Below are 27,431 nucleotides of genomic sequence, written 5' to 3' on the forward strand. Positions count from 1 at the left end.
AACTCAAATACAGTTTAGAAACTAGAGTCAATCCCCAGTAATCACATGGCTAGTGCAATAATAGTAAGGTGGTAACTAGAAGGATAATTGGCATATTGTTAGCAAACTAGAAAGTTCTAGGTACACAACCTAATGTCATGTCAACTTGAATTTTCTATAGAATGTCATTTGTTGGTTTTACATGATTACTCTTCTAGATCAATTTTAAAGTCAGTTTGTGAAGTTTCAAAATTAATTCCATTGGGGCCCAGGATTAAATTATAATTTGTAGATTTTATTTAATTTGTGCAGGTTCTCACAGGGAAGGAATTAGAATCAGTCTGCAAATATGCCTGAAAAAAAACCCTCTCTGCCTTCTATTGCCTCAGAAGGCCTATCACTCATTGTTGAAAATTTTTTGCATCATGTGCTAGTAATTAAATAGACTTGGTTACAACTTTATTTGCAAGTAATTTTTTTTTATTTATTTAAAAAAAATTTTTTTTAATTTTTATTTATTTATGATAGTCACAGAGAGAGAGAGAGAGGCAGACACACAGGCAGAGGGAGAAGCAGGCTCCATGCACTGGGAGCCCGACGTGGGATTCGATCCCGGGTCTCCAGGATCGCGCCCTGGGCCAAAGGCAGGCGCCAAACCGCTGCGCCACCCAGGGATCCCTATTTGCAAGTAATTTTAAACAGAAAGGTTACAAGGATACAAACTGATTTTTCTGGTTTCCTCTGTTCATTGTTTTTTGAATACCACATTCTCCTATTTTAGCATTATTAATTATTCACTGCTGTACATACTAGAAGTGATTCTTTCAGAAGAACGTAGAGTAGGTTTTGAGGCCTTGCAGTGCCCCCCCCCCCCCCAAGGCATCTGCTTTCTAAACGCAAACGTTATCTACACTTGAATGCTATTGGATGTTGAATTCTAGATTAAAATGCATTTCTTGGGACGCCTTCAGCTCAGTCGGTTAATCTTTTGCCTTCAGCTCAGGTCATGATCCCAGAGTCCTGGGATCGAGTCCTGAATCTGGCTCCTTGCTCCTTGCTCCGTGGGGAATCTGCTTCTCCCTCTGCCCCTCCTCTTGCTTGTGCTCTCTTTTTAACATAAAAAAAAAAAAATCAAAATGCATTTCTTTGAGGATATTGAACACCTTGCTTTGTTGTTGAGAAAAGAGAATGCTATTCAATATCCTAAAACTAAAAGCTGAATTTATTTGCTTGCTAAGCCAGAGGTAACTGTTTATGTAAAATAATTTCTGAAGAAAGCAGGGATCTCATCTAATAAATTTAGGAATGAGTTAGATTTGTAGTTTTCCTTTCTTTGTTCTGAAAGAGTTTGTATAAATTGGAATTACTTGTTTTTTGGATTTTTTTTTTTTAATTTTATTTATTTATGATAGTCATACAGAGAGAAAGAGAGAGGCAGAGACACAGGCAGAGGGAGAAGCAGGCTCCATGCGCCGGGAGCCTGATGTGGGATTCGATCCCGGGTCTCCAGGATCGCGCCCCGGGCCAAAGGCAGGCACCAAACCGCTGCGCCACCCAGGGATCCCTGTTTTTTGGATTTTAATAGAACTTTCCTGTAAAACCATATCCTAATGTTTGTTATGGGAAGATTTCTTAATGACTGATTAAATGTTAGTACTTTTTTAATTTTTATTTTTCTATGAATTTGTACATTTCAGCTCATATTTATTGATAAAGTTGTTTGTAATATTGCCAGGTATTTTGAATGTGTGCAGAATTCTAATTATGACTCCTTTTTCATTCCTGGTATTTGGGTGTGCTTTTTCCTTTGTTGCCAGAACTATGTCCATTTTGTTAGTCATAACAAAGAACTACCTTTTTGTTCTGTTGAGCCTTTCTTCTGTATCATTTTTTTCTGTTTAACGAAATTCTACTCTTATTTGTATTATTTCATTTTTTCTACTTTATATTCTACTTTTCTACCTGTTTAAGACACACTCAATTCATTATAACTTACTTTAAGGTTTTCTTATTTTTCTGCTGTAACTATTTACAACTAGAATCTCTTATACTCCTTTCGCTGTATCCCACAAGTTTGGTTATATATAGTCTTTTTATTATTTGACTCCTCTACATATTTTCATAATTATACTATAATTTCTTCTTTGATACATGAAGTTTTTAAAAAGCTTTTTGTAATGATTGGCAGAATATGGTTGTAGGATACCAAGTACATGAAAGTTATTGAGACTTTTTCTCTATTGCTTAATGTTTGATAATTTTCACATATGTTTCATTTATATTCTTTTGGAAGTAATATTTGTATATGTTTATTAGATCAGACTTAATGGTTTTGATGTCAGTTCTTATTGAGCTTTAATAATTTTTTTGTCTCCTTGATTTATTTCTGAGATAAGTATGTTAAAAATTGTCCACTGTGACAATGGATTTGTCCAAATTTTTTTTGTGTGTGTGTGTGGTTCTGTCAGTCCATTTTGGAACTATGTTAATAGACACAGGTTTGGCTGTTAGGTATATTTAATAAAGCCTTCTATTGTGTAGTGAACTTCTTTATTTCTGATAATGGTTTGCTTTAATGGTTTGTCCTTTTTGTGTGTTATTAATATAGCTACACCAGGTTTGTCTTAATTAGTATTTGATTAGTTTTAGTATTGCCTGGTTTTTTGTTTTTGTTTTTTCATTATTTTTTCTTTCAACCTTTTAGTTCTCTTAGTTTTTTACACGTATCTTTTTTGAAAAGTATGTAGACTACTATCAAACCTTGTAAAAATATTGTATATGTTATTGCAGTGCTGAAGCTGCTGAAAGATGGCAGAAGAAGTGGTAGTAGTAGCCAAATTTGATTATGTGGCCCAACAAGAACAAGAGCTGGACATCAAGAAGAATGAGAGATTATGGCTTCTAGATGACTCTAAATCCTGGTGGCGAGTTCGAAACTCCATGAATAAAACAGGTTTTGTGCCTTCTAACTACGTGGAGAGGAAAAACAGTGCTCGGAAAGCATCTATTGTAAAAAACCTAAAGGATACCTTAGGTAAGTTATTTTTGTTTTAAAACACCAACAATACTTTCTTTTAAGTGGATGTTAGAGCTTGGTTCTTTGTATAGAATTTTGGCAGCATTGGGCAGAATTGAGTAGAGAAGGCCAAGACTAGAATTTCAGCGAGGCTAGGTACATTTGGCACATAGCACATTTTCAAGTCAGAAGAGCGTAAGTGTTAGCATTTTCTTTTTTTTTTTTTTTTTTTTTTTTTTAGTGTTAGCATTTTCTATAAATCTAGCTGCTGTTCAAGGGCCAAACTATAGTGGTGCTGATGAGCAGGACTGAGTCTGATCCTTTAGGCAGGACCTCTTGAACTGTGTGAATGCCTATAGGAGTTGAGGCGCAAATTCTGCATCTCATTGAGGCAAATAAATGAGGGAGATTCAGAATTGCCAAGGAGGCATTAAGGCAACTTATTTAACATGACACATTGCTATATTTTAACATTTAATAGCCTACATTTTGAATTTTGCTTTTAAAAATAAACCATCATTTTGTTCTTGTATTTGATAAAAGAGTTTCAAATTGTGGATCGATCATTACTGTAGATTAACATCTACAAAGCCGATTTCTTTCCTATTTTTCTCCCCCCTCCCCCCTCCCTTTTTCTTCCTCTAACTGTAAAGTTTGTTTTTACTAGCTCTCCATTAGGGCCAGAGATAATGGAACTTGCTTCACACCGGGCTTGGCTGAGCTGATAGGAAGGAAATATGCACAGATGAGGACTGGCCTCTTTCTTTTTTCTTTTAATTAAACTCTCCTTAGCTGACAGGAAGGAATGGGAGGGACAGAATTTCATTTTTGGTATTCAGGCAAACATGCTCTTACTTAATGGTTCTTTGTATATATGTAGACGAGAAAGTAAAATTTCTGCTTGCAAAGATAGTTTGGCAATGAGTAATATGGCATGATTGACAAATATGAAATATTATTGACTAACTGCTTTATATTAGCTTTATTTTTTATTTGACATTGTTATCTAGAGTGCTCTCTCCGTTATCAGCAACAGAAGACAAATCTTTTATTTTTGACACTGTAAAATAGCAAAACTAAAATATAATACAACTCAAAGTAAATATAAAATATTGGAATATTGTTTTGTGAGCGAATAACAATTCTAATATTCTAAAGGAGTTATTAATCTGAATTTTCATCATGACATCTAACTGCTATATCTGAGGATACCTTTTATTAAGATTTTAAGGTGTTGCAAATAAGACCAGTATTATTAGTTTTTAATACTAGTTTTTAAGTGAAGGACAAATCAGATTTTCCTCTAGCAGAAGAGGCCATAGTTAGAACCAGGAATACTTGTGATTTTGTAAATATTGGACACTTACTTAAAGCATGTACATCAGAGGTACTGGGGAAAATTAAGGTAACTTCTATCAAGAAAGTATGCCTCATAGGAATGCAGGCACGGAAAGGATTAGGGTTACACCTAGATAGACTTTTTATTCCTTTTTAAAACGATACTGGTATCTTGGGCAAATGTTTAAACAGAAGATGGTGAAAAACCTAATATCATAGAGCAAAATGGAAATATATCCCATTTTTAGATATTACTGAATATAAACTTAAAAAAGCCCAACGAGAGAGAATTTTTATTATTTGTTGATATTCCTGGGAAACCTTTCATACTATTTTCTGATATAATTGAGACAGTTTTGGCAAGATTTTATATCTAAGTCATAGAGTATTTCTGCTAACTTTACTACTGTATTACAGTTATTGCTGCTTGTATTGCAGGATACTTGAAAACATTGTTTTAAGTTAATGATTGTTAGTTCTGTATAATGATGTAATTCTAGCTTTTGTATCAGAAAGCCGCCTCTTTCTCCGAATTTCTGAACTCCTTTTGGTAACTTAAATGTCCCATGTGGCTAAATGGATTTGTTTCACAGTGATTGTGCTGGTGGAGACAATGTTTGAAAGATAGAAAAGGGGAAACAAAGGAGAGAGTGAATGTATGAATATATTTTCATTGAAAATGTATACTTTAAAGCTTCTTCCAAAATACGTCTGAATAGTAAGGTAACATTCGTGGCCATGATGATATACTTGTTTTACAGATTCTGTTAGATTTCAGGGGGGAAAATGTTTTAGAAAGAGAGAAGCCTCAGAAAAATTCTCCCAGAAAAACTTTCTATTGCCTGGGTGTAGGCCAAGTCACATGGATTGGGTGTGGGGAGTTTCAGTGTTGCAGAACAGACCAGGAAGCTCACTGAGAATTATTCTGAGCTGTGTTAACTGACAAGAGAATACGGGATTTTTGTTCAAAATGGATTGGTTAAACGTCTTTAAAGACTTTTTCAGTAAGTTCTTCTGTTTATTAAATCCATAGTTTTCTTGTAGTTTTTAAAGTAGATTTTTCGGTTTTGTGAATATTTAAAGAAAACTGTATGGAACCTGGTGTGTTTATATAATAGGCTGGTGCTTTATATTGTTTATGAAACATAAGCTAAATGATTGGTGATAGTTCAGGTAATACTAGTTTTGACTTGATAAGTAATATAGTTTTGAAATGTTTTAGTATCAGTGTTTAAATAATAAAGAAAAAGATATAAATGAGTTCACAGTTTTAATTTGGTAACTTTGAACTTAGCATAGACATTTGAAGTGAATTAAATTATAAACATTAAAAATATGAGGAAAAGAAAGGATTAGATGAACAAGTTCCTTCATCTTCAGTTTTGAATTAACATAATATTGTTTTAGTAGTTTTTACTTAGATTTTAGAGGAATAATGTAGAAATAACATTTAATAAAGCAGGAAAGAGAATGTTTTGATTTAATCAACATAGGATTGGTAGAAATTGCTCTTTTGGTAAATGTGAGATTTGATATTTTGAAATGAGTCTTGAGAGCAACTACGTACAAAGAAAATGAAAACACTGGAAGTAGTGAATTACTGGGATTGTTTTGAGTTCAGGTCATAATGTAATACTGATACTAATTTACCAGAACCCAATGTGTATATTTGCTCTTGGCCTTTTAATGATCTTATGATAGTGAACTTGATTTGATCTTTTTGAACATTTGTTTAGTGTTTCTAGAAAAATGAACAGAGGAGTTGTTGTAGAAGTCTCATGCATAAGGAATTTAAGGAAACAAAGAGTAACCTGTTGAGAGATTTCATTTTCTTTTTCTTTTTCTTTTTTTTTTTTTTTTTTGAGAGATTTCATTTTCAAGCAGAATTGTAAAGGAGCAAGTAATTTGTTGAGAAAGAATGTCATAATTGTAATATTAAGACTCATTTGTTTCTTTAGTTAATTTTGATGACCAAGTGAAATTCTTCTGGAATATATCTCTTGTGTTTACTTTTAGGAAAGTTAATGCATTTTTAGATCCACTTTTTGGGGTAGTTTTCCTTTTGGAAATTTATTTATTCATTTGTTTATCAACATATTTTTCTTGAGAGCCTACTGCAAGCCAGATAAAAATCATAGGATGAAAAACTAGTACTTTCATAGAACTTATATGGTGAGGAGGTAGATGAGGGTTGTTATTTAGTATTAATAATACTAAATAAATGAATTTCATATCTCATTTTGGTCATAAGTGATGTTGACTGTAAATCAACCAGAAATGGTGTAAAAAGAATGTATCATTGATATGATGATTCATTATATACCATCGATAGAATAATAAAATTATTCTTTCTATTGTCTTGCAAAGTTGGTAATCTTCAATATATTTGTAGACCTGAGGGTCAGGGTTTGAGATTTGCAACCAAAATACTCCTTTTTTCATTACCTGCAGGAAGCCCAAGTTTGTATTTATTTTGCTTTGAAGTAAAGGTACACTATATGTGCTCCTTATGTGGTGGCTAAAATAAACAACGAGGGTACAGTATTTTAGGTAAAACAGAAAAATAAAAAATAATAACTTATTTTGTATAGATGAAATAACAGATAAAAATCAAAATTTAAATAAAAACTTGTAATGGAAAAAACATTGTATATTTGCATTTAGAATTCCCTAGTTTTGCTCCTAGATATACCACTTATTTAACTATGTGGCCAAGAGTATATACCTAAACTTTCCTGATCTCTTATTCTTTATTTGTGAAGGAGATTTGGGTAAGACTAGATGATCTGGAAAGTCCCTTCTAACTCTAAAAATCTTATGGTCCTGGTAAAACAACCGATCAGTTTACATGTGATAGAAATCAGGGGAAAATCCATGAGGGAGAAACTGGCTTTGAAGAAGTGGAAACATAAAACCAGAACTATATTTCCTTAAAGAACTAGAATCAGTAATACTTTCTTTGGTCTAATTCTGTTGAACATTTATGTAGTCAGTGAATTAGATGGAGTGAAGATGGCATGTTTAAAGTAAAGAAGACCTAAGGCCAGAAGAATAACTAATACATTGAGTTCATTGAAAGCTAAAAATGAGATATAAGGTGAATAGGGACAATGTAAAATTTTACAATAGGTTTTTATAAGGAGAATTGTTTTTATAAGGAGAATTGAAGAGCTTGCTGAGAACCTGGCCTGGCAGAATTTTACATGAGTTAAGAGACTTATTAAAGAGCTGCTGTGAGGTCATGATCTCAGGCTCATGGGATTGAGCCCCTGCATCAAAGCTCCACACTGGGTGTGGAGTCTGCTTAAGATTCTTTCTCCTTCTCCCTTTGCCCCTCCCCCCTCTAAAATATTTTTAAAAGAGCTGCTATGATATTGTGGACGCCTCAGAATTTTAATGCAGTTCATGATAGCATTGATTCAAATCTGTAGTTCAAGTGAAAGGATGCAAATAGCTAGCTACCTTATCTGTGTGCTGGCCAAATGAAACATGATACAGTTTATCCATTTCGGGTAGATATAGTTTAACAGTGGTATTGAGAAACTTGGATGCTTCTAAATATTGGCATCCAGCATATCAAGGATTTGGAAACCAGGTTACATAAAAACAGTTAATGTGTACAAAGATTTGCCTTAGGAAAAGGACAACTGTCTTGTGACTGGAATATTCGCAATGCTTAACCAGATTCTTAAAAAACTTGGAGGAGGTAATAATATATTGTTTTGGTCAAGAAATAGTACTGTAGGAAGAGAGAAGTAAGACCAGTGGGTAGGAGTGAGGGGAAATTGCAAGCTATGCTAACACTTTTGGTTTTAATTTGAACAAAGCTAATGATAAAAATGCCTCAGAGTTGTGCACATCCTCAGTGCCCAGACCTGGGCATTTGTCCAGCTATTAAATGCAATAATAAAGACTTTAAGTGTTTTTGAAAATTAAATGCCAGAAGCACTAGGAATAATAATTACCGTTGATTAATGGAGTGCCTGCTATGTGCTGTGTACTGTGCTGAGTGCTTTACATACAAACTTTTAAAAAAAAAGTTGGAAGGTAGGGAATTAACTACACACTACCATTTCACAAACCTGGAAACTGGAGTTTAAAAAAGATTAAATAACTCAGGATCAAATTAACCAGTAACTAGCAGGACTAAAATTTAAATTTAGAGTTTTTTGTTGTTGTTAGGGTTTTCCTAGTGTACTCATGACTAAGTAGAGAAAGAATTAGAGTCAGGTAAGCAATGAATTAGAAAGATTTGATGCAAAAGGGACTAAGATTAAGAGGTTTGTGGAGAACTGACTATGAAGTTGAGCAGAATTTAGAAAAGTTAATACCTTGGTCCAAGGGAACTTGGTTATTGTGGATGATCTCATTGTTGCTGATTATAACATAATCGAGAAATTAAAATATTTTACATTCTTATAATTTTATAAGTACTTTTCTATGTATTCTCTCACTGGTAACAGAAGATCAGAAAGACCTTTTTTTTTTTTTAGCAGTGGAGACAACGGGCAATGAACAGGTTCTTCTCAAAGAATTTTAAGCAGAGGAGAAAAAAACAGGCCATCCATTATGCATGCATTTATCAGTCACTCACATGATAAACACTAATGAAACACTTAATATGGTCCAGGCAGTGGGGCTAGAGAAGTGATTAAAAAGGTGTTTATTTTCAAACAAGTAAATATTGGTATACAGAGAGTTGAACATTAGATTAAAAGTATTTACAAAGAATGGTAGTGGCACAAAGGAAAAATACCTCCATTCTGTTTGAGGGGAGAGGGATATCTCCAGGGAGAAGATACTTTGAATCTTGAAGAATGAGGGTGGCATGTGTTTGAGGTTTAAAAAAAAAAACCATCATGGACAAAGGAACTCAGAGACTTAGAAAAGCCTGGTTTTTTTTGGGTACTGAGGAGCTTATATGCCTTAGTTAGTATGAAGTTGAAGACATGCTCACCTAAAGAGATCCTAGAGGGCTTTGTGTTGGATAGGAAACATATTTTAAGTGTATTTTTTTTTTCTCCTGAAATATTTCTGGCCTCTGAGAGTTAAAATAAGTTGTTTTTGGTGTTTTCCCACTTGGAACTTTAATTGGTGGGTCTGTCCAAAAATTCTTCATTCTTTTTTTGACAACGTATAATTAGCCTTAGACATCTTTTTCAAAATTAAAAAAAAATCATTTTGGAATAGCCTTTAGCTTCAAGTTTAAAATTTGTATTTGCTTACATCACTCTTCAATTTTAATCAATCTAACAAACATTTATTGAGCATCTGGTACGTACACAGTTCTAAGTAGTATAGGAAATGCGAAAGATCAGTGGGACATGGAATGTTCCTCCTTTCTGGAAGCTGATGGCTGTAGTAGATGAGCTTAAAAAAACAAACACAAAAACTGCTGGGATACGAGTACCTCAACAAGTACAAGGTGCTAGGGTGCTATAAAAAGAAGAGCTTACATCACTGGGGGTTGGTGGAGGGAAATGAAGGTTGTTGGAAAACAGAAAATGGGAAGTGAATTGTTACTTGAAAAGGCACTTCTTGAATGGGCAGAAGTTTGTGGGTTTTTTAAAGATTTTGTTTGTTTGTTTATTTGAGGGGTGGGTATTGGAGAACAAACAAGTAAGGGGAGCAACAGAGGGAGAGGGAGAAGCAAGTTTCCCACTCATCAGGGAGCTGGATGCCTGGCTCAATCCCAGGACCCCAGGATCATGACCTGAGTTGAAAGCAGACACCTTAACTAAGCCACCCAGGTGCCCTGAGAGGCAGAAATTTTAGTAAGGTTTTGGGAAGAAACTAGCACACAAGGAAAACAAAATCCTGAAGATTGAAATTATTTATTCAGGGGATTTAAGTGGCCCATTTTTTATGAAGATTTAGGAAGTTTCATTGCAGGGCATATGGAAGGAATCTTTTATTTAACAATTACTATATGTATTGTGCTATTTACATTATTTTATTTACTTTTTAAAAAAGATTTTATTTATTTGTTCATGAGAGACACACAGAGAGACACAGGCAGAGAGAGAAGCAGGCTCCATGTAGGGAGCCCGATGTGGGACTTGATCCTAGGACTCCAGGATCACACCCTGGGCCGAAGGCAAGCACTTAACCGCTGAGCCACCCAGGTGTCCCTTTTATTCACTTTTTAAACATTTATTCACTTCTTACAACACTGTGGTAGTAAGTGGTGTTGTCTCCATTTCTAAGTTCAGAAAAGTGAAATTGTTTGCTCAAGTTACTACAGTTAGTGGTATAGCTGGGATTTGAACCCAAAGGCTCATTCATAGTCTATACTGTTTTCAGTACTCTACACCATAAGCCTAGAAAGGAAGAGTGAGGACATTCTAGAGAAGGCTATATAGATTCTAGGAAGAGTATTTGATAGGCAATAAAGAGCCACACTGTTGACTGTTGAGCAATAATGTCATGTGATTGCAACTGTATTTATGGATGATGGGTTGGAGTGACACAGATTGGATTAGTAAGGAAACCAGTTTAAAGGGTATTGAAGATTCAAACACAACAAAATGGCCTGAAATAGCATAGGGATAGCGGGAATGGAAAGTGTTGGCAGAAAGGAAATAAGGATTTGATGGTGGGAATCTTTTAAGAAAAAAAAATATTTATGAGGTAAAATTCATATAACAAAATCATTTTAAAGTATATAATTCAGTGGTATTTAGTATGCTGACAGTGTTGTGTGACCATCACATTTGTCAAATTCCAAACTGTTTTACCCCAAAATAAAACCCCATTTCCTATTAAGCAGTCACTCCCCATTATACCTTCCCTTCATCCCCTGGCAATTGCTAATCTGCTGTCTATATGAATTTACCCATTGTGGCTATTTCATGTAAATGGAATTATATAGCATGTGATTGTGATCTCTTGTGTCAGGTTTCTTTCACATGACATCCTATTTTTAAGGTTTTTCTGTGTGGTAGTATTATGGCTGAATAATATTCCATTATATGGATGTATGCCATATTTTGTTTCTCCATTAGTCTGTCGCTGGACATTGGGTTGTTTCTACCTTTTGGTTATTGTGTATAGTGAAACTATGAACATTTGTGTGTAAGTATTTGAATATGTGTTTTCAGTTCTTTTGAGTATATACCTGGGAGTGGAATTATCATATGGTAATTAAATTTTTAACATTTTGAGGGACCATTGTTTTCCATAGCAGTTGTACCATTTTACATTTTGTTTTTTTAGAATAACAAAAAATATTTTACTAAAACATAAGATTTACAGAAGTTTCCAGACAAGCCATACAAAATGGTCACAAGCTTTTTCTTGAAGGAAGGATTCTACACTTGACAGCAAAGTCACAATGTTATTAGTGAGGGCTGCTGTGATGTTTGTTTAATGTTCCCATTTTGGTTCAAACAATCAAGCTTGTCCATCTACAGCGTCTAAATAAAGTTAGACTTGGCTAGAGAGCATATTCTAAAGAACTGGTTAGCTGCTTTTAACCGATGCAATTAGATCATCATAAAAAGGGGGAAAGGAGCCCATAAAATTAAAATGAAACTACCTCTCCCCCTCAAAATAATAATAAAGAAAAACACCCACACCCTTGCAGCTAACCCTGACAACTACCTTCATTCACAGTGCTTTATACTTAAACCATGATGGGGGAAATGAATAAAAGCAGAGAGGGGCCACTGCTTTGAAACGTTTCACAACAATCCAAATAGTACTTCTAGCCTCTGCTCATGCTTTACAACAGTGAATCAGGACAAGACATAGATTTGCTAATGTGCATTTAGTCACCAAAGGACTGAAGATGTCTGGGCTTTTATTCTGTAACATTTCTAAGACTGTGTCCATTAAATGCAAACAAAAAAGGAAGACGTCTTGGCAGAACAGGAGAAGTGATGCACACTTCATGATCAGATGGATTTTAAATATTATTCATGGCATATAGCCTAGTCCATGCTCTAGCTGTTTCTATGGCTTGGGCTTCGTTGGTCTTCCACTGCTCCGCTATATCATTTGCTAACGGATCATCTGGATTGGGAGCACTTAACAAAGCCTGGATCGATAGCAGAACTGTGCGGATCTGCAGTGCTGGGGACCACTTATCTTTCAAAATATCTAAACATATTCTTCCTAACTTGTCTACATTAGGATGATAAATTTTGGTCATGAAACGTACTTTAGGGGCTGCCATCGGGTATTCTTCTGGAAGGAATAGTTCCAGTTTAAAAGTCCCTCCCTCAAAAAATAAAAAAATAAATAAATAAATAAAAGTCCCTCCCTCAAAGGGGGAATCCTGGGGGCCAGCAATGACCACATGAAAATAACGGGCGTTGCTCTCATCTGGTTCTGCTTTAATGCCAGGAACTGGTTCTGCCAGCAAACGCTGGGTTTCCTTGATAATCCTGCGGGGCAGCCCAGCCATCTTGTCAGATCCCGAGTTCGGCCTCTGCTCTCGACCCTGGCCCCACTCACCTCACCCCATTTTACATTTTGATCAACAGTGTTGGAGGGGTTTGTTTTTTCCATATCCTCATGGACACTTGTTATTTTCCCTGTTTTGGTTTAGTTTTGTTTTGTTATAGCTATCTTAATAGGTGTGAAAATGGTATTTCATTGTACTTAGATTTGCATTTCCCTAATGACTAATGATGTTGAACATCTTTGCATCTGTTTTTGGACATTTTATATCTTTGTTGGGGAAATGTTTGCTCAAGTCCTTTGCTTGTTATTGAAATAGGTTCTTTTGCTGCTGGGTTCCAAGAGTTCCTTATGTGTTCTGGATTTAGACTGTAGACTATGCAATCTTTTTTTTTTTTTTTTTTGCTTGTGCATTTGGGGTCAAATCTAAGAATTCATTGCTACTCCCAGGTCATAAAGATTTTCCCTTATGTTTTCTTCCAGCGGTTTTAAAGTTCTCACTCTTATATTTAAGTAATTGATCCATTTTGAGTTAATTTTTGTTTGTTGTGCAAATTAGGTGTCTGACTTCATTCTTTTGCGTATGGATATCCATTTCTCCTAGCATCACTTGTTGAAGAGACTGTTCTTTCCCCCCATTAAATGGTCTGGCACCCTTGTCTAAAATCTGTTGACCATAGATGTATGAGTTTATCTCAGAACGCTCAGCTCTGCTCTGTTGGTCTGTATGTCCTTTTATGCTAGTACTGTACTGTTTTGATTACTGTGTGGCTTAGAAGTGAGTTTTGAAATTGAGAAGTGAAAATCCCCCATTTTTCTTTTCATCTTTTTTTGGGGGGTGGTGGCAAAGGGAGAGGGAGAGAGGGAATCTTTTTTTTTTTTTTAATTTTTATTTATTTATGATAGTCACAGAGAGAGAGAGAGGCAGAGACACAGGCAGAGGGAGAAGCAGGCTCCATGTACCGAGAGCCCGACGTGAGACTCGATCCCGGGTCTCCAGGATCGCGCCCTGGGCCAAAGGCAGGCGCTAAACCGCTGTGCCACCCAGGGATCCCGAGAGAGGGAATCTTAAGCAGGCTTCATGTCCAGCGTGGAGTCCAACATGGGCTTGGGCTCATGACCTTAAGATCATGACCTGGGCTGAAATTAAGAGTTGGACACAACCAACTGAGCCACCCAGGCTACCCATTGTTTTCATTTCTTTAAGATTTTTTTGGTAATTTGGGTCCCTTGCAATTCCATATGAATTTTAGAATCAGCATTTCTATTTCTGCAAAAAAAGGAATATTAGAACTTTGAAAAGAATTACATGGAATCTGTGGATCACTTTGGATAGTGTTACCATCTAAAAATATTGAGCCCTCAAATCCATAAACACAGAATGTCTTTTCTTAGATCTGCTTTAATTTTAGTAGTATTTTGTAGTGTTCGGTATACTGGTCTTGTACCTCCTTGATCAATAAGTTTAACCTATGTATTTGATTATGTATGCTATCATAAATGGAATTGTTTTCTCATTTTCCTCTTAGAACTGTTCTCTGCTAGTATATAGAAATGCAGTTGGTTTTTGTGTGTTGATTTTTGTATCTTGCAAATTTATTATAACATTTTTTGTGTTACACACATACAGAAATAAAAATTTTCTGTATTTATGATCATGTCATCTGCAAATAAAGATTATTTTACTTCTTCCTTTCTTGTTTGGATCTCTTTTCTTTTTCTTACGTAATTGTCCTAGCTACTGCTTCCAGTACATTGTTGAATAGAAGTGGGTGAAAGGGCATCCATGTCTTGTTCCTGATCTTAGCTTTCAGTCTTTTACTTTTGAATGTGATGGTAACTGCAGGTTGTTGTTGTTGTTTTTAGTAAATGCCCTTTATGATGTTGAGGAAATTCCTTTATATTCCTAGTTGGCTGGTACTTTTATCATGAAATGATATTAGATTTTATCCTGTGCTTTTTCTGCATCAGTTGAGATAATTTGGGGTTTTTTCTTTATATTAATGTGGTATGTAATAATACTGATTTTCATATTGTTAACTATTGAATTACTCTTCTATTCCTGGGACAAATATCCCTTTATCATGATGTACATTCCTATTAATATGTTGCTATATTGTTTGCTAGTATAGATAATCCCTGTTTTTAGCAAATTCCATATTTGTGAATTTGCCTACTCGCTAAAATTTTATTTGGAAGTCCCAAATTGATCATTGGGATGCTTTTGTGGACATGTGCAGAGTAGCATAAATTTTGAGTTGTCTGATGCACATATTGCCAGCTGAGGTTGAACAAGGTGATGGCCTGCCTTTTTGTTTCAGCTCTCATATTGTGAATAAGCAGTCTATTTAGTGCCATGACTTTCTCATTGTTATCCTTTTTTTTTTTTTTAAAGATTTTGTTTATTTATTCATGAGAGAGAGAGAGAGAGAGAGAGAGAGAGAGAGAGAGGCAGAGACACAGGAGAGGGAAAAGCAGACTCCATGCTGGGAGCCTGACATGGGACTCGATCCCGGGTCTCCAGGGCCACACTCTGGGCTGAAGGTGGCACTAAACCACTGAGCCACCTGGGTTGCCCATTGTTACCCTTTTTTTGGTTTGTTTATGATTTTGCTGTTTAAAATGCCCCCCTCCCCCAAGCACAGCCCTAAAGTATTGCCTAGTATTCCTAAGTGCAAGAAAGATGTGATTTGCCTCATGGAAAAAATATGTGTTAGGTAAGCTTCATTTAGGTATGAGTTACAGTGATGTGGGCCAAAGTTCACTGTTAATATTTTACATTAAATAAAGTGTGAAGCAAGGTTATATATTGCTTGGTTGATACAAATGTTGTGAACAGAGATGTTTGTAGGTATTTCATGGTAACTTTATTGAATGTAACTACCACGAATAGCAAGAATTGATTATTTTGTTGAGGAATTTTTAAAAATTTTTTATTTACTTGACAGAGAGCACAAGCAGGGAGAGGGGCAGGCAGAGGGAGAGGGAGAAGGAGGCTTTCCACCAGGCAGAGAACCCAATGTGGGAAAGCTTGATCCCAGGACCATTGGGATCATGACCCAAGCTAAAGGCAGATGCTTAACAGACTGAGCCACCCAGGCACCCTGAGAATTTTCAATCTATATTCATAAGGTATATTGGTCAATACTTTTCTTGTGATAACTTTATCTGGCTTTGATACCAGGGTAGTGCTGACCTCAATAGAATGAGTTACGAAATGTTTCCTTCTATCTCTTTTGTAGAAATTTGAGAAGGAAATGTTTGGTAGAATTGATAAGTTACTCAGTCCTGGACTTTTCCTTATTGTGAAGTTTTTGGTTACTGATTTACTCTTTTACTTGTGACAGATCTGTCCAATTTTTCTATTGGTTCTTGAGTTTGTGTGTTTAGCAATTTGTTCTTTTCATCTAGGTTATCTAATTTATTAGTGTACAAGTGTTCATAGTGGTTTTTTTTTCTTATTTTATTTCTGTTAGGTTTCTAGTGAATCCCACTTTATTTCTGATTTTAGTAATTTGAGTCTTGTCAATTTTGCTATTTTCAAAAACAACTTTTTCATTGTTTTGTATTTCATGTAGTTTCATTGACTCTTTGTTTTTGTATTCTCCTTTTGTATTCTTGTGTTTATCTCTGCTCTGATCTTTATTATTTTTTTTTTTCTTCTTCTAGCTTTGGGTTAGTTTGATCTTTCTCTAGTTCTCTAAGGGTTAAAGTTAGGTTATTGATTTGAGTGAGATCAATTTCTTCTTTAAAAAAATTTTCCTTTTTTATCATAAGCTTTTAGAGCTATAAATTTCCTTCTGAGGGGCACCTGGGTAGCTCAGTGGTTGAGCATCTGCCTTTTGTGATCCCTGGATCAAGCCTGTTTCTCCTTCTGCTTATGTCTCTGCCTCTCTCTGTGTTTCTCATGAATAAATAAATAAAATTAAAAAAAAATTTCCTTCTGAGCACTGCTTTTGCTGCAGCTTGTAGATTTTGGTATGTTGTGTTTTCATTGCCATATGTCTCAGGGTATTTTTAAATCTCACCTGTAATTTTTTTCTTTGACCTACCAGTTGTTTTAGTGTGTTAATTTACATATATTTGTGAATTTTCCAGTTTTCCTTTCTGTTAATTTTTAGTTTCATTCCATTATGGTCAGAGAAGATATTTTGTATGATTTCAGTCTCTTTAAATGTATTTAGATTTGTCTTGTGGCCTAACATATGGTTTATCTTGGAGAGTGTTCTGTGTGCACTGGAGAAAACTGTATATTCTGCTGTTGTTTATCAGTGTTCTATATGTCTGTTAGGTCTAATTAACTTATAGTATTTTTCAGGTCCTCTATTTCCTTAATAAATTTTTGTCTAGTTCTACTCATTATTGAAAAGTATTAAAGTCTCTAACTATATTGTAGAACTGTCAGTTTCTCCCTTTAATTGTCAGTTTTGCTTTATATGTCCTGAAGCTCTCTTACTAGGTGTGTATAATGTTTGTATCCTCTTGATGGATTGACCCTTTTATCAATACATAATAATGTCTTTTGTCTCCTTTAACAACCTGTGTCTTGAGGACTGTGTTGTCTGATATTAATACAACCATTCTCTTTTGGTTACTATTTTCATGGAATATGTTGTTCTGTCCTTTTACTTTACCTGTTTGTATCTCTGGATCTCAAGTGAGTGCTTATAGATAGCATGGAGTTGGATCTTGTTTTTAAATCCATTCTGCCAACCTTTGTCCCTTTAGTCCATTATTTTAATTCACTTATATTTAAAGTAATTACAGGTAAGGAAGGCTGCCTACTGTTTCTTTTCTTTTTTTTTTTTTAAGATTTTATTTATTCACGAGAGACAGAGCGAGAGCGAGGGGGGGCGGTCAGAGACATAGGCAGAGAGAGAAGCCGGCTCCATGCAGGGAGCCTGATGTGGGATTCGATCCAGGGACTCCAGGATCACACCCTGGGCTGAAGGCAGGCACTCAACCGCTGAGCCACCCAGGCGCCCCATGCCTACTGTTTTGCTATTTGTTTCCTTTATGTTGCATGTCTTTTCTCCCCTCAACTCTTCTACTACTGACTTCTTTTGTAATTGATTTTTCTCCTGATGTACCATTTTCCCTTCTCATTTCTTTCTTTTATTTTTTTAGCTTTTCCTTAGTGATTACCCAGAGGATTATAATTAACATTTTAACTTTTTAACAGTCATTTTTGAAATGATGCAAATTTAGCTGGTATACAAAACTACTCCTTTACAGTTTCATCTTTTTTTTTTTTTTTTTAAGATTATTTTATTTTAGAAAGTGGGGTAGAGATGGAGGGAGAAGGAGAGAGGTTTTTTTTTTTTGAAATTTTTTTTTTTAAGATTTTATTTATTTGAGAGAGAGAGTGCATGAGCGAGCACAGAGGGAGAGGGAGAAACAGACTCCCTGCTGAGCAGAGAGCCCGACATAGGGCTCCATCTTACGATCCTGAGAGTCTGAAACTTATGAAACCAAAGAGTCTGAAGCTTAACCAACTGCCCCATAAAGTTCTGTTTTTATACATTGTTTGCCCATTAACCTCGATTTGAAATTACTGTTTTATAAATTTGTATCTTAATCATATAGGAAAAAAAAAGAGGATTTACGAACCAAAAAAATAATAATACTGGCTTTTATATTTATGAACGAAGCTACCTTTACTATTATTTCCTCATATGGCTTTAAGTTACTGTTTAGTGTCCTTTCATTTCAGCCTAGAGGACTTTCTTTAGCATTTATTTAGCATGAACCTAGTGTGACAAACTCCTTCAGTTTCTGTTTACCTAGGAGTGTCTTAATTTTTCCTTCAAATTTGAAGGACGATATTGCTGGGTATAGAATTCTTGATTGACAGTTTTTTCTTCTATCATCAGATTCTACCCCCGCTATGGTTTGTTGTTGCTTCTTATTATAGGTTGTTTACTTGTTTAGTGAGTTTTCTAAACTATTTTTGTAAAGTCTATATTCTTTGTCCTGTGTGGCCTCTGAAGTTGGTGTTCTGTCTTTTCCTTGCTGGGGTTTTCAGTCTGTGCCTTGTCCCAGTTTTTGCCCCTTTCTCCAGGCTGCTACATCAATTAAATGATTTCAGGAAAAGAATGAGAATGTTCCAGGTCCAGTAAAACCAAGGCAAGCTTTTATGCCTATCCTTCACATGGCCGCCAAACAGCTTGAAATCCACAGTCATAATTCTTTGAGAATAAGATCTGTATTGCTCCCTCTGGCATTAGGAGTGCCAGTTACTGTCCTCAAAGCCACTACTGATTTGGGATGTAAAAGATGATAGGCAAGTGATTTAAAATGCCACAGCATTCTTACTACAAAGCAGCAGCTTCTTTTTTCACTAATCTTTGCCCTAAAAAAAAATTTATTACTAGATTCCAGAATTCTGCAAAAGTTGATTTTGACATTATCTGTCAGCTCATTAGTTGCCTTTCAGGGCAAATGGAGCCATAGAATTCCCTACTCTGCCAGAAATTCCTGATGTGGGGATTTTTAGGGATGATATTAACTACAAGTAAAGAAGCTGAGAGGCAGGGAACTGATTTATTGGCATGGGAGAGGTTATTTTTATTTAGAGATAAGTCTTGTATTTGTTGTATTTGAAGTGCAAATATCTACAATCTGTAGGTGTCTAGTGATGGTTGGAATCATAGTTCTTGAATTCCAGACAGAGCTTAGACCTGCAGAGAGACCTTAGAACCTTCTATACAGAAGTTACAAAAAACAAAAGTATAAGATATCCTTGAAGTAGAGAGGAAGTTCAGGCATCATATTTTGGGACGCGCTTTTAACTGAGGAATTTCTTCACTTTTTCATTCAGCAAATATTTATTTTGTTCCTATTATGTGGGTGCTGAAAATACAAAGGTATTAAGAACCAGTTTCCTGCCTTCAGGAAACTCGTATTAAAGAAGGAAGACAGAAAATAAATACAGTACGATTTTATAACAAGGTTTAGGGGAGTCCAGACAGAGATAAATAAAAATATTTAAACAGGTCAGTAGGTAAGACAGGAGACTCTCAGGGAAGTTAAAGGAGAAAACAATAGAATAATCTGTGATCTTAGTTGCTGCCTTGAGAGTTTGAAAAGAATGAGGGCTCTAAAAGTTATTGATTGGCAGTAAAGAGATGACACAATTTTTATAAGAATGGTTTAATTGAGTAGTTTGGTAGAATGGTAGAGATTAAAGGATCAGATCATAAGAAGTTAGGAATGAGTGAGTGAATGGTGAAGAAGTTGAAGGGGAAAAAGAGTCTTTTTACCATGTTTAAAGAATGGTATAGTTCAAAAGGAGTAGCAGGATTGAAGTAACTTTATTTTGGAATGGAAATGATCTGAGTATGTTTTTAGACAGTAGAAGGATCTGAGTAGGAGGGAAACAGGGATGGCCAAGAGTCCCAAAAGAGGCAGGAAAAATGGTATTTAAAATCCCGGGAGGATCAGAGATTGGAAATTTGCATGAAGAAAAAGATTGAGGGTAATAAGGAGTTTTGAGATAGTGAGAAGGTTTTGAGGAGTTTTATCTAGGAGTGCCTCCATTTTCTCATTAAAAGCAGAACATAAAATCATGTGCTAAGAAATGATCAGCAGTGAAAACACATGATCAAAGTTGACATAGCATACATTTATGATGGTAGTACCATGTGGTGCTTTTCTCATTTCTTTCAACAAATATGTATTAAGCATCTACTGTGTACTAGCACTGTCTGAGATTTTTGGTTTTGTATCTGTGAACAAAGTAAACAAAAATCCCTGCTCTTCTGGAGCTTGCATGTGAAGAGGATGAGGGGAGAAAAACAAGAAAATAATGTATTACTTTAAAATAAACAAGGCAGCCCGGGTGGCTCAGCAGTTTAGCACCACCTTCGGCCCAGGGCGTGATCCTGGAGGCCCCGGGATCAAGTCCCACGTCGGGCTCCCTGCATGGAGCCTGCTTCTCCCTCTGCCTTTGTCTCTGACTCTCTCTCTCTCTCTTTCTCTGATGAATAAATAAATACAATCTTTAAAAATAAAATAAACATAATGAGGTAAATAGAGCAGCATGGATATGGGAACTAAGAAAGCAAATGAAAGGATTACCCAGACAGACCTACAACTTTATATTGCATATCAAGTTGTAATTTGTTGTTTTATTTTTATACAGCTAATTATAGAATTTAGATTGGTAGAGTAAGACAAGCATAGGGGTTTGGTGAAGGCTTTATGTACTTAGGTTGTAGGTATGAGAGAAATAATCTATATTTGGAAGAAATTTTGTTAAATTTAGGGAAATTGTCATTATGTTATACAATTATTTCAGCACCTTTGAAAAAAGATGAGAGGATAAACTGTCATATAATAACTGACTTATATGTTTGGTTGTGAAAAGAATTTGTGAAGGAAGTCAAAAGGTACAAACTTCCAGTTATAAAATAAACAAGTCATGAAGATGTAAAGAAAGGAAAAAAGAAGAAAGAAATTTGTTATCTAAATTTAAAGGCTTAAAAAAACTACAGAGGTAAAGATCCTTTTTTAATAATGAAAAATTGTATTTTTTGGTTATCATTATCTTATATTCTTTTATTACTCTTTTTTATGTGAACAGGCATTGGAAAAGTGAAAAGAAAACACAGTGTGCCAGATTCTGCATCACCTGCTGATGATAGCTTTGTTGACCCAGGGGAACGTCTGTATGATCTCAACATGCCTGCTTATGTAAAATTTAACTACATGGCAGAGAGAGAGGATGAATTGTCATTGATAAAAGGGACAAAGGTGATCGTCATGGAGAAATGCAGTGATGGGTGGTGGCGAGGTAGCTACAATGGACAAGTTGGATGGTTCCCTTCAAACTATGTAACTGAGGAAGGTGACAGTCCTTTGGGTGACCATGTGGGTTCTCTGTCAGAAAAATTAGCAGCAGTTGTCAATAACCTAAATACTGGCCAAGTGTTGCATGTGGTACAGGCTCTTTACCCATTCAGTTCGTCCAATGATGAAGAACTTAATTTTGAGAAAGGAGATGTAATGGATGTTATTGAAAAGCCTGAAAATGACCCTGAATGGTGGAAATGCAGGAAGATCAATGGAATGGTTGGTCTGGTGCCAAAAAACTATGTTACCATTATGCAGAACAATCCATTAACCTCAGGTTTGGAACCATCACCTCCTCAGTGTGATTACATTAGGCCTTCACTCACTGGAAAGTTTGCTGGCAATCCATGGTATTATGGGAAAGTCACCAGGCATCAAGCAGAAATGGCATTAAATGAAAGAGGGCATGAAGGTGATTTCCTCATTCGTGATAGTGAATCTTCGGTAAGTTGATTTTCACATAAATAGAAATAGAGCTCTGAGTATTAAAAAAAATAAATAGAAGATTGGAAAGAGTAAGTTGCTTCTCTAAAATTAATCAGGTGATAAGTTGGGATGTATACTTACATTTTCTGAAGCTAAAGTCAATGTTCTTTCCAATCATATTTATTTTGAATAAAATACAGCCCTAGCAGTGATTAAACTATGCTGGATTATTTGGCCTTTTGAAATTCTTTTGGTCTTGCATTTCTGAAATATCTTCTGTTGCATTACACTGAAAAATGAAGAAAACTGAACTGTGACTTCTCTGTTCAGAGTTAAAACAATGCAATGGACTAAACTGGGGGAAAAAAATTTTTTTTTTCTTGAGAGGAAGAGAGTATGTGCACCCACATGTGTGTGGGGAGGGGCAGAGGAGAAAAGAGAGAATCTCAAGCAGGTCCCACACTCAGTGCAGCGCCTGACTCGGGGCTCAATCTCACGACCATGATATCATGACCTGAGCTGAAATCGAGAGTCAGAAGATTGACTGACTGAGCCACCTAGGTGCACCTGAGAAAACATTTTTTAAATTGCATATTGGATGTGCTGTCATCCTTATAAAAGGAAATCCCTAAATTAAAGAAATTGAGATTTAAGTTTGTTCATAGATTGGTTGTTTGGAAGTTGGAATACACTTTTATTTTATTTTAATTTTTTTTTATTATTTATTTATGATAGTCATAGAGAGAGAGAGAGAGAGAGAGAGGCAGAGACATAGGCAGAGGGAGAAGCAGGCTCCATGCACTGGGAGCCCGACGTGGGATTCGATCCCGGGTCTCCAGGATCGCGCCCTGGGCCAAACGCAGGCGCCAAACCGCTGCGCCACCCAGGGATACCCCGGAATACACTTTTATTATTTACCTCAGAAACCTATTTTAATACTCACTGTTTTTGAAATGTATTTGCAGTAAAAGATATTTTTTCTAATATTAGTAAAACTATGAAACCATAAAAATGGAATAATAGTTATGTAGGCTCTTTTGATTACTGTTTAGAATATTAGAATTTGATCCTATTCATGTAACTGGTCTTTATTTTTCCTTTTAAAAGGATACCACTACTTTTCCAGTTTTCAGATCATTAGTATTGGCTTTGTTTCTGTGTATGTAGTTCTATAAATGTGAATGTGTGATTGTGGAAAAGATTTAAAGTCAGAAGAAAACTTATCTGGTGTGTGTATGTGCACTTGCATATAGCACGTATATGTTTATAAAAGGGAGGGAAGAAAAGAGAAGTAATTGAACTGCTTGATATGAAGTTCAGGAAATGAGGCCTGTACATAACCCCTCAGGAAGAGCAGGATCAATGATAGGGAACAGTGGTGGGATTTGTTTTCTGTTAGATGCCTGACTTGATCTATCTTTCTAGGACAAGCAGTGAGCAAGAAGCGTTAGGAAATGAGTGACCTTAGAGTGGGTGGTAAGAGTAACCATAAGTATAGGATGTTTCCAAGAAGCCCACTATTTGAAACTTTGTCAGTAACTATATAAAACTTTTAGACTGTTCCGAAAAGTGTTTAGGTTAAAAAAAACAACAAAAAGTAAGAAAGTAGCTTGGTTACAAAACACTATTTTCTTGGTGGGTAATTGAGCATGGATATTAGCCAACGGGCACCATTATTTTTAGCAGTAGGATTTTTTTTTTTTTTTTAAGATTTTATTTATTCATGAGAGACAGAGAGAGGCAGAGACATTGGCAGAAGGAGAAGCAAGCTCCCTGCGGGGAGCCCAATGCAGGACTCAGTCCTGGGACCCCAGAATCAGGCCCTAAGCTGAAGGGATGCTCAACCACTGAGCCACCCAAGCATCCCTAGAATTTTTAAAGTAAAGATCTCAAACAGGATATTTTGTTTGACATGAACAATGTTTTTTAAACATTTGAATTTGTTACCAGTATTTAAATATTGGGAAATTTGCTATAAAAAGTCAGGTGACAGACTTCCTTTTAAAATTGGAAGACCTGGGCAGCCCCCGTGGTGCAGCGGTTTAGCGCCGCCTGCAGCACGGGGTGTGATCCTGGAGACCCGGGATCCCGTCCCATGTCGGGCTTCCTGCATGGAGCCTGCTTCTCCCTCTGCCTGTGTCTCTGCCTCTCTCTCTCTCTCCCTCTCTCTCTCTCTCCCTCCCTGTCTCTCTTTCTCTCCCCCCCCCCCCCGAATGAATGAATGAATGAATGAATAAATAAATAAATAAATAAATAAATCTTTTTTAAAAACAAATAAATAAAATTGGAAGGCCTGCCAACCTTGCCTGTATTTCTACAAGACAACAATCACCACTAAGTGGCCACTTTCTTTAAATTGGCCATGCACTGTTCCTTCTCTCTGTCCACCCTGTCTTTGTTTACATGTCTTTTGACCCTTGTAGGCATTTGAGTTTATGACCTCTCATTAGTGTCTATTGTCTTTAAGAATTCAGCCAAATGTCTGAGCTAGTCTATGAGATAGCTACTGTTAGCTCACATTAACTCATGTTTTCTCATGTGTTTCTCCAGTTGTCTGAAGGAGAGAAGATAGCTCTTGTGCTTCAGATGTTAAACTAAAGGATTTGCCATGGGTGTTAGAGCATATTATTATTATTATTATTATTATTATTATTATTATTATATATTTTTTATGATAGTCACACAGAGACAGAGGCAGAGACATAGGCAGAGGGAGAAGCAGGCTCCATGCACCGGGAGCCCGATATGGGATTCGATCCCGGGTCTCCAGGATCGCGCCCTGGGCCAAAGGCAGGCGCCAAACCGCTGCGCCACCCAGAGATCCCTAGAGCATATTATTTAAGAGACTTTGGAGTCTGGCTGCTTGGGTTTGTATCCTGGCTGTCTTGTTAACTACATGGATGATTTTGAGCAACTTAGCTTTTCTTAGCCTTGATTTTATCATCTCTAAAAGGGGTTGTTTAGAGGTGTAAAGGAGATAATCTATGTAAATAGCATAGTGCCTAGTACTTAGCTACAATTTGAGCACTTTATTATTATTAGTGTAATATAAAAATGCTAATAGATATCTTTCAAAATGTTTACCCTATGTGTTTTTTTCTCTTTTAGCCAAATGATTTCTCTGTATCACTAAAAGCACAAGGGAAAAACAAGCATTTTAAAGTCCAACTAAAAGAGACTGTCTACTGCATTGGGCAGCGTAAATTCAGCACCATGGAAGAACTTGTAGAACATTACAAAAAGGCACCAATTTTTACAAGTGAACAAGGAGAAAAACTGTATCTTATCAAGCATTTGTCATGATAATGCTGACCAGAAGTGACTGCTATACAGCTATAACTCATCATGTAATTGAAGACTGAGAAAATGTCAATCCAATCATATTTGATTGGAAATTGATTTCTGACTCTACATGAGAATTGAGTATGATACATAAGTATTTTTATTATAACTCAGCCCATACATATATACTACATATGCAAAGCATCTGCATAAAGCAGTTCCTTATCCTTGGTCTTCTGTTTTATTGTTTCTTGTCTGTTTTTCTCTTTGCTTCTAATATTAAGGTTTTATATTTTCTAAAGATGATGCAGATCGAAAGTCTTTACATGGAAGAATTTATTGGGTTTTTTTCCTTTATTTCCTTGTAAGGGCACCATATTTAGGTCACTTCTGCAATGGTTTCTCTTCATATAAAATTATTATATCAGTATATGGCATATGCTAAAATAAATTTCTTGGACAACGTTCTTTTCTGTGACTAAATAGCAATAATAAATGGATAATTAGAAATTATTTTCAGGTATTTGTTGCAAGCCATTGTAAATATCAAGTATGTTGTGTCTGCCATTTTTTAAAATTATTCATTGTCTTCATTGTAAAGCAAAACAAATGGGACATAGGTTTGAAAACGTAACTTGTACACTTTTAATTTGCAACTGTTGGAAACAAAAATCTCTAAACTTCTAGGACTTTTTTTGTGGGGTTGCTTCTTACCTGGTTATTTAAGAGAATAAAGCAGTCTCTAAGATATTTAGCTTTTTAAACTATAGATGGATGCCCTAGTGTTATATTTTTTCCCCCTAGTGTTATTTTGACAAAGCATCTTGTATTGGGGCATGTTGTATCTGTGTCTGTGTGAAAAAAGCTGCAGCCAAATGTTGGGGAAGTAGGAGGCAGTGAGATACTTGTCTCCCCTCCCCAAACATGTCTATCAGTATTAGGTATAGTATTTCTGCTATTTTCTTTTCCTTCTTTCAGCTTTGAGTTTTGTTGACTGAGACACTAAAATTGATTATACCTGAGGAAAAGATGGGATGTGCCAAATGGTTAGAGAAAGTTATTTTTGAAATCTTACTTTTGGAGAGTTTCTATTGTTTTTGTTTACTAAACAGAAGCTTGGGTGTATGAATGAGAGGCTACTATGGAGTATTGAATCTACTTCTGCAGGTCACAGAAGAAAACAGCTGTATTTTTGTGGTCTTAGCTATCCTCTCCGACAGAATTCGTTCTGGAATTTAAATTTAAGCAAAATTACTTTCAGTATTAGGAAATCTTATGGTATTTTAAAAAATTTCCCCAGTGCTGCCTAAGCAAATGAATGTTTCTATTCTTTAATATGTTATAGATAAGTATTTAATACACCAAAATTACTGATGTTAAAATTGAAATTGTCTAATTCATGAGGTTTTTGGATTATTTTTTTAAATTATTTTAAGTAATTTTTATTCTTTAACTCTTAAAATCATTTGAAGACTTACATTGCCACTGGGTGGCAGCCCTGGCTTCTCCCACTAAGCAATAGGAGTCAGCAAATACAATTAAAGCATTGATGTACAATTTTTCACTTTCACCCCCATCTACTTTTAAAGCCTTTTAGTTCATATTTCATTATCTTTGTCAGTCTCTCTTTGTTTATTGAGATGATTATTAGTAGACAATTGTAATAGAAATAAAAGTCATGTGCTTACCTGTTTTTGCTGTAAAATCACTTGAATATAAGTTGAAGAAAATAGTTTCAAAGTGTTATAAATATGATTAGGTAGTAAACATCTTTTTATTTGATTTTAAACAGCTGATGATGCTTTCTTTTTCTCCATTTTTTGTTTATCCCCCCAGTCTTCTTTTTAAAAAGATGTTTCTTAAAAAAAAAAAAAAAAAGAAGCAATTAATACTTTGTAATCACAGTGTAATTGATGCATTAATCATGTATCACATGAGCTATATTTATAGCAAACCCCACTGAACTTATGTTAAGGATTTTGAGAAAGCAGCTAGGAATGGAGAAGACTGGAAGTAGATTGCACATTCTCTGACATAATTAGATTTATAATAACTAGAGAGTTCCCAGATAGGCCACATGACCTGCACCTGCATATAACAAGCACTGCATATACTCATCTTCCACAAGGCAAAA

At 35.6% G+C, this 27,431-nt stretch overlaps 2 protein-coding genes across 25 annotated transcripts in view; one reads left to right on the forward strand and one right to left on the reverse strand.

Moving 5' to 3' along the window:
• The window catches only part of NCK1 (NCK adaptor protein 1), an 81,291-nt gene extending 54,301 nt beyond the window's left edge, over positions 1–26,990 (forward strand). For 23 of the 24 annotated variants that reach the window (XM_026015478.2, XM_026015477.2, XM_072726924.1 and 20 more), the window contains 3 exons: positions 2,770–3,013; positions 21,321–22,033; positions 25,124–26,990. In XM_026015478.2, coding sequence (XP_025871263.1) covers positions 2,788–3,013; positions 21,321–22,033; positions 25,124–25,318 — 1,134 coding nt within the window. In that variant the 5' untranslated portion in view covers positions 2,770–2,787 and the 3' untranslated portion in view covers positions 25,319–26,990. Of the gene's footprint in view, positions 1–2,769; positions 3,014–5,202; positions 5,338–21,320; positions 22,034–25,123 lie in introns of those variants that run through there. The other variant, XM_026015483.2, reaches the window with a different exon arrangement.
• Positions 11,551–12,775, reverse strand: LOC112932506 (ubiquitin-conjugating enzyme E2 N-like). The gene has a single exon (XM_072726942.1). It carries the CDS (start codon positions 12,738–12,740, stop codon positions 12,240–12,242), a length of 501 nt encoding a protein of 166 aa, XP_072583043.1. The 5' UTR covers positions 12,741–12,775; the 3' UTR covers positions 11,551–12,239.
• Positions 26,991–27,431: the final 441 nt, after the last annotated feature.

The sequence above is a fragment of the Vulpes vulpes genome, chromosome 11, assembly GCF_048418805.1.
Source record: "Vulpes vulpes isolate BD-2025 chromosome 11, VulVul3, whole genome shotgun sequence".
In the NCBI taxonomy this organism is placed as follows: Eukaryota; Metazoa; Chordata; class Mammalia; order Carnivora; family Canidae; genus Vulpes; species Vulpes vulpes.